The sequence below is a fragment of the Rissa tridactyla genome, chromosome 8 (assembly GCF_028500815.1).
Source record: "Rissa tridactyla isolate bRisTri1 chromosome 8, bRisTri1.patW.cur.20221130, whole genome shotgun sequence".
Lineage (NCBI taxonomy): Eukaryota > Metazoa > Chordata > Aves > Charadriiformes > Laridae > Rissa > Rissa tridactyla.
Genome location: NC_071473.1, coordinates 8,880,214 through 8,900,786, shown reverse-complemented (window position 1 = coordinate 8,900,786; position 20,573 = coordinate 8,880,214). Strand labels below are relative to the sequence as shown.

At 36.7% G+C, this 20,573-nt stretch overlaps 1 protein-coding gene across 21 annotated transcripts in view; it reads right to left on the bottom strand.

Moving 5' to 3' along the window:
• UNKL (unk like zinc finger) overlaps positions 1–20,573 on the bottom strand; it is a 56,342-nt gene that overhangs the window by 28,154 nt on the left and 7,615 nt on the right. For 15 of the 21 annotated variants that reach the window (XM_054213271.1, XM_054213268.1, XM_054213272.1 and 12 more), the window contains 6 exons: positions 19,706–19,882; positions 16,713–16,846; positions 14,650–14,785; positions 13,798–13,915; positions 9,011–9,095; positions 3,469–3,623 (listed from right to left, as the gene is read on the bottom strand). In XM_054213271.1, the coding sequence (XP_054069246.1) occupies positions 3,469–3,623; positions 9,011–9,095; positions 13,798–13,915; positions 14,650–14,785; positions 16,713–16,846; positions 19,706–19,882 (805 nt within the window). Of the gene's footprint in view, positions 1–3,468; positions 3,624–9,010; positions 9,096–13,797; positions 13,918–14,649; positions 14,786–16,712; positions 16,847–18,923; positions 18,988–19,705; positions 19,883–20,573 lie in introns of those variants that run through there. The other 6 variants (XM_054213284.1, XM_054213285.1, XM_054213288.1 and 3 more) reach the window with 4 other exon arrangements.

Sequence of the window (20,573 nt, the reverse complement as noted above, 5' to 3'; positions counted from 1 at the left end):
ACACAGAAGCTTAAGGCTGAGAATGATGCATATGTATGGAATTCAGAGGACTGCATGCCAGAGAGATTACTTTGGCAAAGGTGACTGAGATAAGGGGTAGATAGCAAAAGTGACTGAGCAAAAGGGGTCCATAGCATAATGGATGATGAAACATTACATAGCTGAAGATTCATGGAAGGACATGCAAGAAGTAATGGGAATATGAGTAAACACGAAAAAGTGGTAACATAAGCAACGTTATTAACCAAGCAGGGCATCAAAGTTTGAACGGTGCATGCAATGCATCTGAAACATGGATCAAGCTATTTCAAGACTTGTATGCACAGAAATATTCAAGAAACCTAGTCTACTATCATTTTCCATAACCGAGGAGTTCAGATAAATTAATTTTACCAGCGCAACAGAAGAAACAATAAGGAAGACCCTCTTAAAGATAAATAAAGACTGAAATAAAAGAAATTTATGTCATAAAAAAGGAACAGTAGGAGAATGAGTAAAAAGGAGTGTTTCTTCTGGCAATTAGATGACACTGAACAGAGCACAAAAGAGTAGTAACAATTAAGAACAAGCAGTAAGAGCTGAAAGTAAAAGTTGCTGGTGTAAATGCAGCTCCTAATGAAGACACATAGGACTGGGAAAAGGATGAGCGAATTTGTTGCTACAATGCATACAAAGACTCCGAATCTTACTTAAGGCAGTTCACAGCTCTGATGCAATATGAGAAAAAATGTGTACGCCAAAAAAGCCAATCTGGGACTTGGTAGAAAAACACAACAAAAAGAAAGATAAGAGGTGATGGCAAGTGTGGAGAAACAAATAGTACTGATTGAAATGAAAAACTACAATCAAGGGAAACACTGTACCACGTTGGGTAAACTGCATTGTGGAGGTTAAGTACATTTAAATGATACAATTGGTGGAGTATAAAGCAAAGGGAACTGCAAAGACAGATTGGAGAAAAATAGTATTATCAAAGATCAGGTGAAGGGACCGACAAAAGTATAGTATTAGATGCTTCAAACCAGAAGGCAGAATACGGAGGTAAAGAAACATAGATGTAGAAGCTCTTCATGGAAACTGAACTCACACTTATCAAAAAAGACTGAAGAGTAGATTATTTCCTGACTGACATATTAAGGAAAGATACAGCAGAGGAATGACTGATGACAGTCCAATTGACAAGGCAACTTAGATGAGGATATAAGAATTCAGTATAGGTGAGAGAAGGTGGTCTATATTTACCACAGTTATACAGCCTCCCTCACTATCAACCTGGATCATACAGAAAGTTAATGGACTCATTTTTCCAATAACATTTATAGATAGGGCAATAATACTACTACATTCTAGAAACGGGGACCTAAGTAACTTGCTTACAGCCAAAGAGGAATTTTATCATCAAGCAGAGAACTGGGTTTAGGTCTCTCAAGTACTACATCATCCTTTTCCTCTAGAAGCAAATAAAACAGTAAGATACTCTCCCAGTGTACTATAACACGCTATCATGGAATCATGGAATGGTTTGGGTTGGAGGAGACCTTAAAGTTCATCTAGTTCCAACCTGCCTGCCATGGGCAGGGACACACACCTTCCACTAGACCATATGTGAAAGAAATTTTGGAAGATGAATAGGGAGATTTTGTTTTGAAGACACAAAGGAAAAGAGGCACAGAAAGCCTAATTTCGCCATGATAAAAACCACTAAAATTAAGTTTACTTAGGGTCAGTGTCTGACAGGGATGAGAACAAAGATGAAGGAGGGCACAGAAAGACAGATAGCTTATGGGAATAGAGAGAAAAACACAAACCACAAATGTAAATAAGTTGCTGGGATACAGAAAATGAGGGGAGGAAAGAAAACAGACTGATTGCTTAAATACTAAAATTAAGCAGTTTACAGCAGATGGAGAAGGTGAAAGCAAGCAAGTAACAAAACTCAAGAATTAAACATGGAAAAACAGAAGAACAACCTACTAAAGGAACTGAATACCCAGAAAAACAAATAATGGAAGTGCATCGAACAATGCTTCAGGTAAGTAGTCAAGTGAAAGAATGACAGAACATTTTGCCAGACGTCAGAAAAAAAGGTGTCCACTTGCAATAAAACTTCAAGTAGAAAGTACAGGGAAGGGAGCAGGGTCAACTTTTCCATTTTCACACTTGAACAGTAGTACAGGCAGAGATGCACTGAGCACTGAATGGAAGAGATACACAATGTTCATCTGACTCCTAATTACTAGCAGAAAAATGCATGTATATTGAAGAAGATTTCCCATTACTGGAAGGCATATTAGAATAGTTAGTGTTTTCAGCTGCACCTAAATTATTCGCAAAAGGCTAAGAAGCTTCTGGGAGAAGAGATGCTTTTATGAGTCCCTCCTGAAAGCTTCAGAACCTTTCCAACAACAAAATCAGCTTCCTAAATAAAAAAGGAGACCCTCTCTCAGAACCTTTCCTATACAGAAGCAGACTTCTGCACCGGGAACCTAAGATTTTTTATGTAGGCGTATTGGTATCTTTATTCTCAATTTACAGGACAGCAATATGAAGCTACATGAAAGAAAGCCAGGAGTTTTTAACAACTGCACAATTTACTGGCAATTCCTTTTAAACATTATTTAAGATATTTAAGATACATCCTTTTATCTGGTTTCTAACCAAACAGTATAAATCAAAAGTGCTGGAAAGCTAGAAGAGAAAATTCTGGGAATAAATGTGTATGTACTTGTGTCTCTGCTCTGCAAATGAGGTAAGAAAAATGCCAGTCAGGAGAGAACAAGAGATGCCACTATCTTTATATATTATTTTGAAACAAACATAAAACCTAACAAAAGTATCTGTTCCAACTGACACTAAAAGGAAGAAAATAAAAGCTCTGCAACATATCTTGCTCTTTCCTCTCCCCCCAACTTTACCTGATAAAATTTGCTAATATAAACTACATTTATCACCCTTGCAGTCAAACAAAATCTACTCCCAAACACACTGCATGTACTGCACCACTGTAAGAAGCTTTAAGTATAAAGCATGTACAGGTAGGACATCAATTCATTCCTAATGTTAACAAATTAGGGCAGAAAAGAGGGCTGAGATCAGGCAGGATCATCCATGAATTAAACCTTTCCTACAGAAAAAAGACACATATGTAAATTAAGCTGTCCTGTAGTTGTACATTTGTTTAACAATAGTGTTCCTCGCTGTAGCATTCAAAATATTGCAACTGAAGACAAAAAACAAGAACGGAAAACACAAATAATACATAATTAAATCTGGTGCCAAGGGCAGACGTTCCACTTAGGCTTACAATACCAGTTAAATATTACTGCCTGACGTTTACTATAGCTGTGGTTTTTTTCTTTTGCTGAAGTACAAAGAAATAAAAAAACAGACATTTAAGAAGTAAAATAAACATTGCATATTGGCACAGTGATTATTAGTAGTAACTTTTCCAGAATTATTTACACTTACATTTCCAGACTGCCCACTGCTATTTGTAATGCTGTTTGTGGAGTTAAGACTGCTGCTCCATTCATTTGCAATTCCTATGCTGTCTGCTGAAAACAGGTGAGCGCCTGGCTTTGATTGACAACCAGTTTGCAGTATGACTACATTCATGGTGTCCTCTGTTGAAGGAATCCCCAACAAATTACACACAGAGTTGATACTTAGCTGTGTGAATTTAACAATTACATACCTAGCACCAAACACAGCACCTGTCACACGGAAATATCAATCACACACCAGAAATCTCTCTTATTCTTTAAATATAAGCATAAAGGCAAGATAAGAATAATATAATTCACCATTATGTATTTGTGGCTACTAACAAATTTGATACTCTTATTCACTTGCTCCATCAAAAATTGGTGGGAGGTAGATCAAAATTAATATATTTAAAGTATTCTATATTTTGCTTTATTTTCCAGAATCTATATCACACCAGGGTTTAAAGACAACATTTTTATAACTCCTGAGCGGAAAGGTAACAATGGCATCATAATTATAGGGTTCTTTGTTTTCTTTTTCCACTCTAGAACCAACTGACTTAATCATAAAACAATTTGAAGAGAATATGGGACTTGCACTATTTAACTTAAAAAGGAACAAAAAACTTTGAGAAAGTTCATTATTAACATATAAGTAAATTGTGACCAATGACTTGCTAATTTTCATACCAGAAAATTCAACTCAAGGTGACTGAACAATTATTTGCAATTCCCCAAAGGCTATTTCGTTAAACTATTAAACATCTCAGATATTTGATTCTTTAAATTGCAATATATTAAGGAGATTTAGACTTTTAGTTCTACAGGCAAATGATGAGTTAACACAAAGTGTTTACTTTAGTAAGCAATTACAGTTAATAACATTCCTCACCTCATAATCCATGCCCACAAGACATCAAAGTAAGGAAGTCAGGACTGAAAACAAAGTCTCTTAATAAATTCTACAGGTATGGCAAGATTTTTTTCATCTCTAGCCACTAGCATTTCGGAGGGGTTATGATAAGCTACAGTTAAAAATAAATTTTAAACATTTCTTTCTACTAGAAACAGCAAGAGTGTACAAAAGTACAAGCCATAGTAGGAAACAAAATGAGTATGAGATATGTAGACACCTCTCTCCAGTGGAGATAGCATAGCTGAGGATCACTTCTAATGACGTGGGTTTTTTCTATCTAGCATTTGATTTATCACAGATCCGTGGCCTTCTTACTATACGGTCCAATCTTTACCAAATCTTTCCACTATTGTACAAATTACAAAAATATGGATATGGCTCACAAAAGAGAAAGGAAAAAACTACCAGTAAGTATCACTATACACACAAGTCCAGTCCAGCCACACCAAAAAAAAACCAGGAACCACTGGGATTGCAAAGATGATGTAAGATGATGTCACTAGACCCCTGCTGTTTCTCCTACAGAATGAGAGTGCAAAGAACAGTCAGGAAGACGGAAACAGATGCGCTGACTTTTTGTAATTTACTCTTAACTTTTACTACCTGTCATCTCATTGTATAGCTGCTTGCCCAGAGCAAGGCCAGTCAGCCAGCTCATGTCCAGTCAACCCTCACACTGTCATTAGAACAACACTATCTGATTCAAGCTCTTTCTTAGATCTTCATTAGCTTCTTTCCCCTGACACAACCACATACTCGTCCAATATTCTATAAATGAGTGAAAGTAGTCACACCACCCTAAAAGGGTAGTATAAGACTACTTTCCAAACATTTCAAAAAGAAATAATCTCTGGTTTCTCCTTCCAAGATATTTAGGGAGAATAGCATGATTAGTTTTTGGTATTCTGATTATTGATAGGAAGTCAAATAGCCACGTTAAATTCAGAATGTGTGTTTCTACATAATTCTAATTTCTTCCAAGAGTGAACATCATAGTTTGTGGTCAGCTGCACAAAAGGCACAAATCCTACAGAGTAAGCCTCCACCAGCCTAACCATATTTTCTCAAAGACCTATAGCTGTTGTAGGAGGTTGCAACTGACAGAAAAGCAACAGTCTCACATGGTGACCTATCTCCTGGCGATCACTGAAGCTCATGGAGATTAGGATGGAGCCCTCAAAAAGAACTTCAACCATCTAATGCCAGTGCAGTGGTGCTTCGGGGATTAGGCATCAGTAGCCTAGGATGTTATGTAGAAATAGGGTTGTACTTTTTATGAGATACAACTTTTTCAGCCATAAAGCCTCCTTAGGATTTGCACTAACAAGGCTTGGGTTTTATTAATATAAGAGTTACCATGGTCAGGCTAGGTCTTAATAAATCTTTCATGAAATCAGAAGTAAGGTTTTTCATTATTGCAATATTGACCCCAATAGAAGAGAACAGTCTTGGGCAAACATTCGGAAGGCAAATTGTTCAGTATTGCCTTCAGTAACAGAAGCTATTATACAGGAGATGTGTTCTTTGAAGTGTTTCCAAATTCCTGCCTGTGTTTGTTTTAAAAAAAAAAAAAAAAAAAAATCTATTTTTTGTTAAGGTGCCAGTTGATGTCAGGCAGTCAGTGGGCAAATGGGTGCCACAGAAAGGTGTTCATTGTTTTAAGAGTCCCCTACTGAAGTGTCCCAACATACCCCAGCTACTCTGTTTTGCAAAGGGTGTCAGGAAGCTATGTCAGTCCCATTACTTCTCTGCTTTTCAGGATCATGTGCCCTCCCTCCTGTCATCACAAAGTGTGTTTGGGCCTACACTGGACCTAGGGCTTCAGCCAGTGGGGCAAAAAAACCAATGAGTGACATTTATAAGACAATACTATCTGCAGCCAGGGCCTCAAGGGAAAAGCAGTCTTGAAGGAATAGTAATACACCTCATGATCTTCACAAAGGAGGGAGTAAAGGAAAAAAACAAATGGTCAGCTGGTTCTGAGGAAGTCATTGAGGGAAGACCAGAAACACTATTATAGAGAACGTGTGCTTCCAGTAATGATTTTGCACAGAATGATAAAAATTGCTGAGATACATATATGAATGGTGGGAAACCTTCCTCTACCATTCTGTTCAGTGAAGCTAAGGCTTCACTGCAGCTGGGTGCAGAACACCCATAATTTCTGATTCAGAGATCCATGAACCAAGAGTTTCATGCTTTTCATACTGATTATAAGATCTACAGCTCTGAAACCATTCTCTCTCCCTTCCCTAAATGGAAGGAACCATTTTATTCTATGGGCACAGGAGGCAGAATGTCAGAGCTGCTGAACTAAGCTTAAAGCTCTTGCTGATGGTAACCAAACATCTAACTTCTGATGGACTATTCAGACTACCAGAGACAGGGGATGGGTACTGTTGCAAGATTTCAAGTTCATTTGTCAAGATTTCCTGCTTACACCGTCTTCATTCCAGATGATGCAAGCCAAAGAGGTCCAGAGTATGCTGGTTGAGCCATGTGAGTCTCTTCTGATGGACATAAAATGCTGTCTAATGCAACTATGTGGAGAAAATTAAGCTGCTGCTTCTCAATTAGCAATTCTAACATGATCAAAGTCTCAGGAATTCTTTCAGAGTTCTGGAGATTTTTGAAGAGTACAAGAATTCATTCCACAGAGCTGAAGAAAGGACAGGGCTGGGATAGAAGGACTAGCAACAGATTAGAAAGATACTCCTTAAGAAGAATAACATCAGCAAATTGTTAAATTTGGACTTTCCTTCAGCCCTCTTTATCTTTAGCCTGTGCAATGCTTAACTTCTCCTTAGAGATGGAAATCTCGTTTATTGTCAATGAGAGCTCCCTGCAAGAATGATTCCTCTCGTAGGAATCAAGCATCAACTGGACTGGTAAAGTTACTAATGATCAAGACATGCTGAAGTAGATCATGATGGGGTCTCAAAAGAACTCCAATCTCCAAGAGCTCTGATGAGTTTATCCCATACACTGTCCATGCTGGAGAGGCAAGAAGGGAGGCAGCATTCGGTTTGTAAGGAAGAAAACAGAGAAAACGTAGTCTTATCCCACAGGAGTTTTGTAGCAGGTCACAATTATACCATGCTACATGTATGCAGTGAATTTGTTTAAATCGTACTCTTTCAGCTGTTTCAGGAAAGAAAAAACTTGTATCAGAGAAATAGAACAGTAAACCTAATGCCATAAATTACTTCTGAAACAAAATGTGTATTTTCAGACTTTCCTGAGTCAAAGAAGGACTTGCTAACACTGGCAAACAGTGAAGGACTTGATTTAGGAGACAGCCCCAACAGCACAAAAGGCAGTGAGCTACTTTTGATGTGAAGAAACAGCCAATACTGACTTCATTGCCATAATGTTTTGAAGAATTGTAGGTCTTAGAATAATGAGCTTCTTGAAATAAATACAGGACATTATTTATCTTTCCTCTTCTTTGAGTAACAACATCAAGGAAAAGTAAAATCGATCATTGCACGGAAGTTAAAAGACAAGCTGAACATACCATGGATTCTCAGAAACAAGAGCTGTGGGCGAGGAATGAGTCTATTCACTGAAAGTCTTTTAGGTAAGCAAGTGACACAATAAACGGTTGTATAGAACATCACATTTGCCTAGACAGGTTAGACAGAGAGGAGACTGCCGCTACTTATCATCAGAGAATTATAAGATAAATACGAGTGAACTACAGAAATTTGGAGCTTCCCAAAATTAGTAGGGTCTCTCATCCCTCTTTCCAGCTCAAGAAGCAGAAGGCAAAAAGTAAGATAGGGGCAGACCTTTTTCTTCTTGAAGAATAAATATGAGGTTTCTCTGATTACATAATCAAGCAAAAAATACATAATCAAAGAAGAAAAGATTTATCACCTATAAGAAACCAGTTACACAGAAATGCTTCAAGTTCTGCCGTGCATCACAACTGAAAAGAAGGCATGAATAGCTGTCACAGCAACTGCACACTTCACATTCTGGAGCGCAGGAAGAGTGTAGGGGTAACCTAAGTTGATACTACTGTTAAAAAGAATGTGATGAAGCATACCCAGAATTAATCTGTGTAGATGCACACCAAAGAATTGAGTGCTCTCTCAGAAAAAAATGGTCCCTCTTCCCTTTTTCCATATATAACAGTTTGAGTGCAGTGAAGATGTGATCTACGGGGGAAAGAGGACAGCCGACACAACTTTCTCTGTGCTCTTTTTCAGTTTAAGCTAAGGCCCTAGTTCTGCAAATATTTGCGAGGATGTTTAACTTTTACCTGAGAAATTTACTATAGGTTTAAATAGGGCAGCTAATATATTTTTAAAAGTCAAGTATGTGTGTAGAAAATTGCCAAATAAAGCTCAAAAAGTTACAAGGACAAGCTGCATTTGTAAAGAAAAGCACCTCCTGTTTTACGGCTGATGCAAATTTGATGCAAATGCAGCAAGTTCCCATAGCAATGTACAGTATTAGGAAACATGGAATGAATTTCTAAGAAGACATCAAATGCCATTTATGCATTAAAATTAATGATGTTAAGTCACTTCTGTTACTGATGCTTAGAAACGATGGTTCACTTTTACGAACACTGATAGAAAATAACAGTTCTTTTACTTACTTTCAACATGTGCAAACGCACAAAATGGACCACGTGGACAGTAACCTGTTTGGCGCATGTCATTGCACTTTGTTGATTTATATATCTAAACAAAACAGAAGGGTGGTTAACCTAAATATATTTCTTACATAATGACAAAATAGTTAGAAAATTTAAAAACCTTTAAATTAAAAATTCTGAGTATTTACTAACAATACGTTTGACAGTTTTCTCGGAAAATTCAGTTCTTATGATCATTTTTAAAAATCAAATAGAAGAGCAGAATTTTAAGAAAAGCAAACCTGAGACAAGAGAACCTTAACCCTCTTCTGTATAATAATAAAAAGTAAGTAACAATAATATTTAGAAAAGCAGTGTTTAAACTGCTTTGGTTTTCCATGTCAGGAATAAAATGTTCAAAGTCTTCACACCACTTCTAAGAAATCTTTCAGGATAAATGATGCAGAGCAGCTCACACAGCTGAAAAAAACCACTCAATATGCTTTTTTCAACACAGTTCCTTGGTTAGGACACCTCTAATATCCAAATCATTCTAACATTCCAATGTCTTTCTCTAATCTGATAGGGGTGTGTGAGAACTGAAGTAATACTGACTGTTCATGACAGTAATGTTTACATAACTTGCTAGTAAGATCCAGATTCAGTTTAATGCTCTATCGGGATCTTGATGATCTTTGGATGTCACAAGGCTGGGAGGAGAGACTGAATTACTATCATATTAGAAGAATATTAAGAATGTATTTAAAAGCACATAGATTCTTTAGAAAATTAATTCCGGTGATTTGCAAGTCTGTGGCAAATTGCAGAGGAATCTTTTTGATTCCCCAAACCTTGGTACTGTGGTCTTCGGCTTTCAATGCCAGTTGAGTGATTCACGGCTCAATAAGTAATAATTCTTAGTTCAGAATGCCAATTCTTTGGCACTTTTGCATATGCTGTGTAAAAAAGTGTTTACCTTGGACTCCCACCTTAGAGCAAACATGAAAAATGAAACTATGTATTAAAAAGAATACAGAACAACTAGTTCTGTAAGCTCTTTATTTTAGAGCTATTTTAAGCATCTTAGATAAATTTCCCTCTTATAAGTGATTTTGAATCGACGCTGAAAATTTAGTTGCTATATTCACTACTAGTTTACTCATAACCCAAAGATCATCCAAGAAACTACAGTAAAATGTTAAAACACAAAATTATTACTGATGCTTATCATTCTACAAATAATTTATTTTCCCTTGAACACTGAAAAAGCAACACAACTGTAGACCAATATTCACCCAAACGACACACTTAACAAACAAAACAGCGGGATTGATCTTTCCACGAATTTTCCTGGGAGCTATCACAGACACTGCAAAAAACGGAGGATTCATTTGTGCATACCACACCCAAACTAGGAAATGAAGCTGGGCCCATCTCCTTTCTCTCCTGTTCTGTTTATTGGTTAAATATAAAACCCCAGCGTTGTATAAATGATGCTAATGATGCAGAAGAAAAAAAATGGGGTGACTTCCAAATGGTTTCAATAAAAGACGTAATTGAAAGTTCAGTCTTAGTTTGAGGTACTAGCTAAAAAAATAGCCTTCCTGATCCTATCAGCTGCCCAGATGGTGCAGAGTGCCTTCTGGTTAATGCTACATATACAAGACTTGATAAAATAGATAACACCTAAATACTATTGGGGCAGAGCTTGCACCTCAAAGACTGGTTCTGGAGATGGCCACGTCATCTACACATACTGATATTACAACACAGACAGCAAACTCAAAGAAGTAAATCATTACGGAAGACTAACTTCCCAGCTATAGAAAAGAACACAGCTGCTATCTATTAACAGGAGAATCAAGATATTCCTGAATGTGATAACCAAAAGATTTCTTCAAAAAATAGTCACTGAGCCAAGAGGCAATGACAATATTCTTTACTTGAATTTGGTAAAGAACATGTACATGAAAACATCCAAAAAGAGAAGATAATGTTGGATAAAGTGAGTATTAATTCAACTTGAAGGACATTACAAAGTAAGGCTGATATAATGTTATTGACGTCAAATAAACAGACTGAGGAATGAAGGGAACTGACTACCACCATTAAATAGACTGAATTTCATTATGAATTGAATAAAATGAGTGCTTTGAATCCTCAAATCAGAGGCACAGAAGCTGTACGGAATTTCCCTTTTAACCACGCAACTGGATGAAAGTCAGAGCTGGAGCAAAGGAGGGAAAAGATCACAGTGTGTGATACTGAATGAAAACTCCTCTTTCAGTGCAGGCACGTTGCTAGTTTCTGTGAAATTAAATACTAGACCTAAAATTAGGTGAGGTGATAACACCTCACTGCCTCGATTATCAGTAGGAATTATGTTCAACACTACAACAAAGGCAGCACAGCTAATGGAAACAAGCAAAGACTGAGGTGACTACAGCTGACGTGGAAGCAAATCACCATCAATTCAGGAACAGGAAATGAATTAGGTAATTGCTACGTCAGAATTTTTTAATAAAATGGCAAACAAGACAGATGCAGTTAGCAAGCACTTTTAATAAAGCCATCACATCCGAAGTAGTACATATAACTGAGGTATATTTAGTATAGCTCACATATGTTTGAAAAGAGCAAAAATAGCTGATTCAGGCCACTGTATGTCCACTAATTATTCTGTCTGTCATCAGACAGAAAGAAATGGGATAAAATTAAAAGTACATTTGACAAAGGCACATCATGGTAGACTCATCATATAACTTTGATTAATCAAAGGTGCTTCTCTAAAGTGGAAATATGGTCATTCTAGTAAAGGACTTCAATAAAGGATGTGGTAAGATTCATTAATTAATATAATGAACAACATGACTCTTACCAATGTTATGTATCTGTGTTAAATTGACTAATGGAGAGATGACAATGGATAGTATGAAAGAGGAAGGGAGCAGAAAAAACTAGTAGCAGAACTCAAGGCTCAGCCTTGTGCCTAATTTTAGCACTTCCATTCATAGCTTTGTCATAAATAAAAGCAGGAAGACATCCTTACTGCAAAAAAAAAGGGCTGGAATACGATGCAGAATAAATTAGATGATATGAAATAAATCTGGATTATAAAATCTCCAGTAATCAGGACAGTGAAATCTGGAGCAGCATCTCAAGAGCAGAGATAGCAGACACCTATTTAGTATAAAGCTGTAGCTGGTCGACTAATGAAAGGGAACGTGTGATATGAAGCTTGCAACAATCCTGGAGTCAGTCTTCTAAGAATTCCTTTCCCCATATGGTCTTGAGATGCCTTCAATAATCTTCATAATTGGAAGAGAAATTAGGAATCGCTTGAATGGTCTTTGCTTATACCTTACTAAGTACTGAGCTTTCTAACGCCAGGCATTACACCCTGCTGTGAAGTCTTCATGTTCATTCAAGGGTCCCAAAAATAAAACAGATATCCAATGTTGTACAAGCAGCTTCTAGCATAACATGTCTTTTCAGTACCATGTTTGTTTCCATTAACTGGCACATTTAATATTTTCATAGTGTCGAATAAGAATTAAAACTCAGCAGATTGCATGGCACTGCTCTCGTCCCCAGCATTTCACTGTTATGCTCAAGCATCCAGCAAGTTACAATGACTTTGCTTACAGAGGAATCTAAAATCACCTTGTTTTTCTGGAGCATCTTACTTCAGCCACTAGGAGTGTTTTCTGCTCTTTCCACCTCCTCCTGACCTATTCAGTTTCTCTTAATTATTTGCAATAAAGCTTTTTTAATGTTGTGGTTTAGCCTGGGCTGGCCACTCAAATGAACGGCAGATGCTCTCTTTAACCTCTCTTTCCCTTCCCAGAAGAGAAGGGACAGAGAATAAGGGAGAGAGACTTATGGGTTGAAAACTAAAACTACTTTAATGAAATATTAATAACAAAATGAAAATATAATAATATCAATAAGAAAATGATGAAATATATACAATACACACCAATAACCAATACCAATAACCAAAACCAATAACGAGCTCACAGTATGACGATCATGTCACTGGCAGACACTGGGAAAGTCCCAGACTGGACTAAGTGATGGGAACTGGATTTCGGAACACATGGTCAGGATAGGGATGGAATACCCCATTGATCAGTTTGTGGTCACCTGTCCTCTCCTCTCCTCCTCACAGGTACAACCCCTCTACACTTTTCCACTTCCGACCTTCCAACTTGGTACCTAACTAAATTAGCTGACCTTGGTTGTTATAGCAGTAAGTATAATCAGGAGCCTGTCTGCATACCATTCCTTGGTATTAACGATACACATCAGACCTTATCTGCTAGAAGCAGACACTGTCTGAAAAATATGCCGTTAATCGCAGTCAGTTAGAGGAAGCTTAACTGAAAAGCAAAATTACTGAAAATTGGTTCTGTTCTACCTCAAACCAGGACATTTAACTATACTTAAAACAGAAATTTGTCCCAAGTTATTGAGTAGCAATTACTGCTGTGACTTCATTACCAATCTGAGAAGTTAGGTTAAAAAGGAGAACACATTTGTTTATGCCTAAATCCAGAGAATATTTGCCTAAATCCAGAGAATATTAATTTTTCATAAGCAGTACAATAAAAATGCCTATCAGTGAAAAACATAGTAGTACAAATAACTATTTCTTAGCAAATTTTGTTTTGCTTAAGCAAATACCTAAACGACTGGAAGTGTTCAATGAAATGTCACATGTTTTTTCATAAATAATATCTTTAGTCGATAATCTAATCCATAATAAATTTGAAATCGCTAAAAATAAGTAGAAACATAGTTCTTACCTCAGGATGAAACTGCTGCTCTGTACGAGAATGACAATATTGACAGCTGTCCCCACTTTCACACCTTGAAGGTTCACCCCATTCATCTGCATGTTTTACATTGGGGCAAGGAGTGGACCTAGAAAAAAGTGACGTCCAGAGCATGTTTGTATCTACTTCCTAGCAGAAGTCTTAAAAAATTTCCCACTAAATCTCAGAATCTTAGATTCTGGGACCTATGAAGCTGCACATTCTGAAAGACTCTGACTTTTTGGAAATTCTTTGACAGAAAGATGAGGTAGTAGGATTCTATATATCTCCTATCTAATGACATTTATTCACAGGCCTGAGACTGCCAAGCAAAACTCATCAATTCTGAACCTTGTATCACTGCACAAAAAAACCACCAAAACCAATGAAGAAACCACAGTGTATGAGAATGATGTAAAATGACGTAATGATGAAAAGTAAGAGAGGCGATGCATTAAATTTTTGTCATAAAAATGTGGCTCAGAAATGGAAAATTAAAGAACAAAACCAGAAAAAAACCAGAAATTCTAATTGATCTTTTCATAACAAAGAAGGTTTCACATAGTGATTCCAATTTTTGCTAAGAATTATAGAATTGTTTTGATTCTTCACAAGAAAGGAGGATATTTCCATTACAGCTTCAAGTTTTTGTCTTTAGAACTGTCTGATCATTCTGAACAGATGCTTTTTTCCCCCCAAAAGAATTTAGCAAGGGTATTAGGTAAGATGTGTTTTTATTCCATTAGGAATATCCAATTGCATCATAGAAGAACCCAAACAGATCAATCCATTAACAACTGTCTGACTGAACAAAAAGTCCATTCTTAATATGTATTCATGTACCTGTATTTGAATTTTCTGGGATTTCGTCTTCTATCTCGACTATTGTGATAGTGTGGACATGCATAACCCTGGCGGCAGAGTCTGGGTGGCTTGGTACATTGTTCTGTCTTGTAGCCAGCTAATACAAAATTTGTGTCTGTAAACAGGTCAACAATTAAGAGAAATAAACAACTAATTTTTGCATTCAGAGTGTTTTTAGTGAGCTCAGGTGTCACATTGTTTTTTGCAAACAAATCATGATTCACAGACCGCTCCATTCTTATAGACTGAGTCCCGCATTTCTTAAAATAAGTGTCTAACACATTCACATGCAAAGCAATCTTCATTGCTTTTATATTCAACAGCAATAGTACAATAAAGTACACAAATAAAGCACTAGCAATCTATGGGTAGACAAACTATCCCAAATTTCTCATTACATATATTTAACATTTTGAAAATTAATACCTGAAAATACATTATTCATTTTAGTATGACAAACACTAAAAACTTACACACAATTTTATATCTGGACTTCTCTTAAGTTTAGTGTTGACAGTCCTTATTTCACCAAAAACTACTCTCATGTTAAGGCATGTTAAGGCTGTCCAGTAAAATCTTCCTGGACAATTCTAAAGCCTCTTCTCTGCCTTTGCCTTTGTGTCTACATGTTTGGTTCCAGGAAGGAGAAACTAGGAGATGACAAACAAGGTTCTGTCTAGAAACAGAAAAATTCAGAAAAACAGCGGAGCAAGTAAATAAATTAGAAGGTACAATTTAGCTAATGGCAAGCAGGGTTTGTGAGGAGCAAATTATATCAAACCAATCTAACTTCTTCCTAAGGTGGGAAAACGGATGCAGGTAAAACACAAGCAGTCAATGTCATGTATCTTCACTTCAGCAAAACTTTTAGCTTGAGATGTTCTCAAAAACGAACTGCACAATACTACAAGACTCCCGTAGGATTTGTGGAAAACTAGCTGAAGAAACATCCTCAAAGAGTCATTAATGATGTACTTTCAAATAGCAAAGATTATTAATCAGAGTATCACACAGAGTCTATTCTTTGTTCAGTCATTCTAAGTAGTCACACTAAAAACTTAGGAAAATAAGGTTGAAATCGCTAGTTGGGTGATTTTCAGTTACCACAAACTATAACACAGACCTGTCACAATGCAAAGAATGCAATAAAAGTGCTTGTAGTTAGTCAATTTTGCTGTCTTTTTACGTTGAACATCCAATATTTTTTGATCTAGAGATGACAATTAAGCTCTACATATTATTAGTACTTAAATGGGTGGAACTCACCCTATAGTAGATTTAAAAAACACAGAGGGGACAAGTATCATACAATTATCTCCACTTGAATTCTTTAGAGACAGCGCCTTCATGTGACCTCTTCCTGGGTTACTGTCTCCTCATGAATTTTGTGGAAGTAATTGTACCCAGCCGTCTTTTCTAAAGTAAAATTTGTGCAAGAGCTCTAACAATACCCAACTGATACTAACATCTTTGGCTACATAATAAGCAAACCTAAACCAAGAGCTTGAGAACCAAATTTAAAAGCCTTAAGAAAACTAGGGCAATTGGATTTACTTTAAGAGATCTAATATAATGTTTTCAAGACATTCTTGCTTTTTAATATTCTGCTCCAATTTTCTGTTTAATATTATATGTCATTCCTGTTAGTCAAGCTCAGCAAAGAGTAATGGTCCATTACCTAGTCTATTAATGACTGAAAAAATGAAGACTCTAATCATTGCTATTACTTAGCACAAGACAGAGCTCCTACTGACTTTTAAGAACATTTATTCAATTGACATAGATTAGCAACACTTGTATCAAGTGAACTGAAAAAGACCTATCAAACGTTTTCAAAACAAAACATTTTCAAAACGCAGTCTGAATATAAATGTGACAGACAGTACAACTTGCTCACAAATATGTGTATTACTTATATTAACCAATTCTTTACTCTGTTAAAAAAAAAAGGCTTTTGCACTTCACCCAGATGAAGACCCAGGATCAACAAATTGTATCAAACACCAATAAAGAAACAGAAAAAGGAGACAGGATAACGTTACCCTGCCATCTTGGATCTTCACTAAGGATCTTCTCAATCATTGCCTGGCTTGCTAAAATTCCGGGTTGCAGATCTGGAATGCCTTCACCGCATCCTAGCTGCCCATTCTGTAAGGTTTCCTGTGCCTGAAGTTCTCTGGAAGGGGGAAAAGAAAATAACACTGCTAAACTGTATAGATACAGTAACCCTTTCTGTTGCAGATATAATCCTGTCTATCAAAATTCTGTCATTTAGTCCAGCTCTTAACAAGCCTAAATTGTAAAAAAAATTAAATTGACTGTATTTCAGACCATTATGTGCTCTGAAGCTGGCAAACAATTGTAAGGAATAACCATGCCATACAAGGAATAACCATGTCGTATCAATCAAAGAGAACACATGAAGGAATGCTAGTATTACATACACAGAGTACCAGCAATGCCCATCTGTACCTCTGTATGCTCGTTTGCTGACATTTTGAAAATGCTATTAATTACTGATATTCCACTGCCACATAGGACATGGTAGAACAAAAAAGACATAGAAAGGGCAATAAGGGTGATCAGAAATACAGAGCTCCTCTATGAGGGAGAATTAAATACCATAAGACTCTTTGCCTTGGAAAAGTTATGACTGAAGGAAGATACAAAATATAGCTATTGAATATTACACCATATAAAAGCAGACAAAGTACTTTTGACTCACTGTAAGATTTTGCAAAAAAAGTCTGCCAAGACACTTGTGTGACCTAATAACATACAACAATCACTATGAGGAAACGGAACCTCTTCTGCAAGAATTCACAACTGCTTTGCAAGTAAGCAACCACAGGCTTGCTGAAAGATCAGAATGACCGCTACCGAACCAAAAGGTATTGTATTAGTGGTATAAATCCTCTGCCAAAAAAATTAGACAATTTTATAACATCATTTTAGTAAAATTAGGCTGTAGAGAGATTCGACAATGGTAAAGCAGTACAAAAGATTTTTATTTTTTTTTTTAAAAGATACTATAGCATAGTTATATTAGACAAATCTTGAGGCAATGGAGAAACAAGTGAGGAATCAAATACCAGAGGTGGATCTATAGTACTCCATGAGAATCAAAGGCCTCTACCTTCAATTGGCACTGCTTTCTCTAGACACAAATATTCAAGGAGCCTACCTCCTATACCAAAATACTCCTACTCAGGATCTCTGAAGAGTTTAAAAAGTGTGGTGGTTTACAATGTAACTAGTTATGATATCAATTACATATCATTTCAAGAACTTCCCACATCCCAAGTATCCTCCAAGAAAGAAAATCTCCAAGGGAAAGGAAGACAAGACAGACTCAAAGCCAAGTCTAAAACCTTTCAAACAGTCAAAATATTTCTTTGACAGATTCAGAAAAGATGCAGGCAACGAGGAGGAAAACAGATAGTTCCTAGAAAGTGCTTTTTCTTTAAGGCGGATGTGTAGAAGAGCAAGGCTATTAAGGGGAATAAAGTTAATGTCTGCATCAGTGAGCATACTGTTATTTCTCTGCTCTTCACTTAAAATGAAGAAATCCTAACATCTGTGTCCATTGTAGAGCAAAAAGACCACCAAAGCAAAAATAAGACCTGATTGTTTAGACTTCCTTATGAGTGCTGGATGCCTGAAATCAGGAGAAGCAATGACACACCACTGTTTTTCACAAACACCAAAGAAGTTTGAGGCAGCCTACTTGCAGGTTCAAGCCGTTACACGTACGCTCCTGACACAAATGTCTTCAGCTCCTGGTGATGCTCTACACACAGCCAATCACCAATAAACAATCATCTAGCACATTAAAAGACATTTAGAGATCGGAGCTTGGTTTTGGTCTTGCTATACATTGGTTCCTCATTCTAATACAATACAGAAGATTACAAAGATACTAAGGATTCTGTATTCAGACTGACGTGGCATCATGCTGCGTACGCTAATGAGGAAAGTTAAAACGAAGGAAATGGACAGATGTCTTGCAGAAGCAGCAGCAGCTAGCTAATTGAAGAAAGTCTTCTGGAAAGAAAAGCTACATATAAGTAAACACTATGTGACCAGGTAATGCAGCAGTGAATTCTGTGGCAAAATATGAATTCAAATAATTATGAAATTACTGAAAAGGCACCTACTTTACTAAAATTATTGTGAAGGGAGAGCTATCGTCTCCCAACAGATGGCTGGGAATAAGGGATAACAAAGGTAAGAATGTAAGATAGCAGCCATACCAGCTCAGATCAAAGGTTCATCTAGCCTGGAATTCTGTCTCCAACAGTGGCCAATAGCAGATGCCTAGGGAAGAGTATAAGAATAGGGCAAGCGTATAGTGATACTTCCCCAGAATGTTCTTCCAGTGTCCAGTAAGAGATACGCGTGACCCTCCAAGGCTTCAAAGCTCTCTAGGAATTGGTATCCTTCTCTATTGAGTATATACAGACTTCCTTCTGTAGCAAGAGTTCCCCCTCCACCCATTTATAATATCTCCCAACAACACGCTTATCTGCCAGCTTTGGCCACAGCTAAAACTCATACCTACCACTACCCTGATACACAAAGCACCTTCTTTCGAGAATAAATTAGAGAGGCAAAAAATAATACTGGTACCTTATCCACGAAAAAATACAACATAATTTAAAAAAATGCAACGTCAGTAGGCAAAATGTCAAACATACAAGCTGAGAACCTGAAAGATGGCTTAACAAAATCATAAATTTGTGAATGTAAAAACCACATGCAAATTTAAAAGGCATAAATGACAAATGGCAGAGTATCTGGTCTTTTGTCAGGCATAAGAATTACATATATGACTCTTGAAATTGCAAGTTACAAAACCTTAGTATTTCTATTTTCCAATGTGCTTCTATTGTGATGCACAGTGAATTGCATTCTTATGTTTACAGTTACAGAAGTATATTTTTCAGGCAAAGCATACTGCATTTTCTGGTATGTGGTGATAACAGATATGTGGTATTTCCTGCTAATTAGGATGAAGAATTTGAAAGAAGACTACCTTATATCATATACTGGTGGTCTAAGGTCATGCGGACCATGAGCAAAGGCACAGTGAATTCCATTCTTCACACAGTGACCCCGGGCATCTGTTTCATGAATGCATGTTCCAGTCTTGTAATATCTGAGATGATACTTCCTTTCTGTATCCCCTGTTGTTCGATGCAGGTAAGGGCAACTACATAATAGAAAGAGGAAAGTTAGAGTGTTGCTTTGAGCTTTGTTTTTACTAATTAATTCTGAATCTTATTAACTTATAACAAGTAACTTCGCAGGATTCTTCAAATGCAAATTGTCCCAAACAAACCACCATCACAGATCAGCTTCAAATTAAAAAATGTTAACCTATTTCTTAGTCTCTGCTAAAGCTATAAGGATTTATAGCTGGCTGGCTCACAAAGATGTTATTAATAAACCTAGTAAGTACCCCTGTAAGCAGCAACACTATCCGAGCTCAAGAATTACATCTTCCATACTGATACAAGCTCAATCATTTCCACGCTAAGAAGTACAATAAATTGTTTATTTTTTTAATGTTATCATCATCAAAAATCAAGGGGCACTTGAAGCACAGTGATTTTTTTTCCTGCCTGCTCTTTATAGACATGGAACTTACTGAACAATCTCAAGGGAAATCTAAAATGACTCTTCCATGGAAAGGAAGAGAAAAATTTTTACATCAGCAATACATCTTTGTACATATAGTAAACATTTTCCAGACGTAAGTATATGGGTTACAATCTACACTTTAAAACGGCTAGCATCGTGTATGGATTATAATTCCAACTAATAATAGTAAACAAATTTTAAAACACCCACATATACACAGGGATGCCTGTTATCTCCCAGTTTATACCAGTGTAACTAAT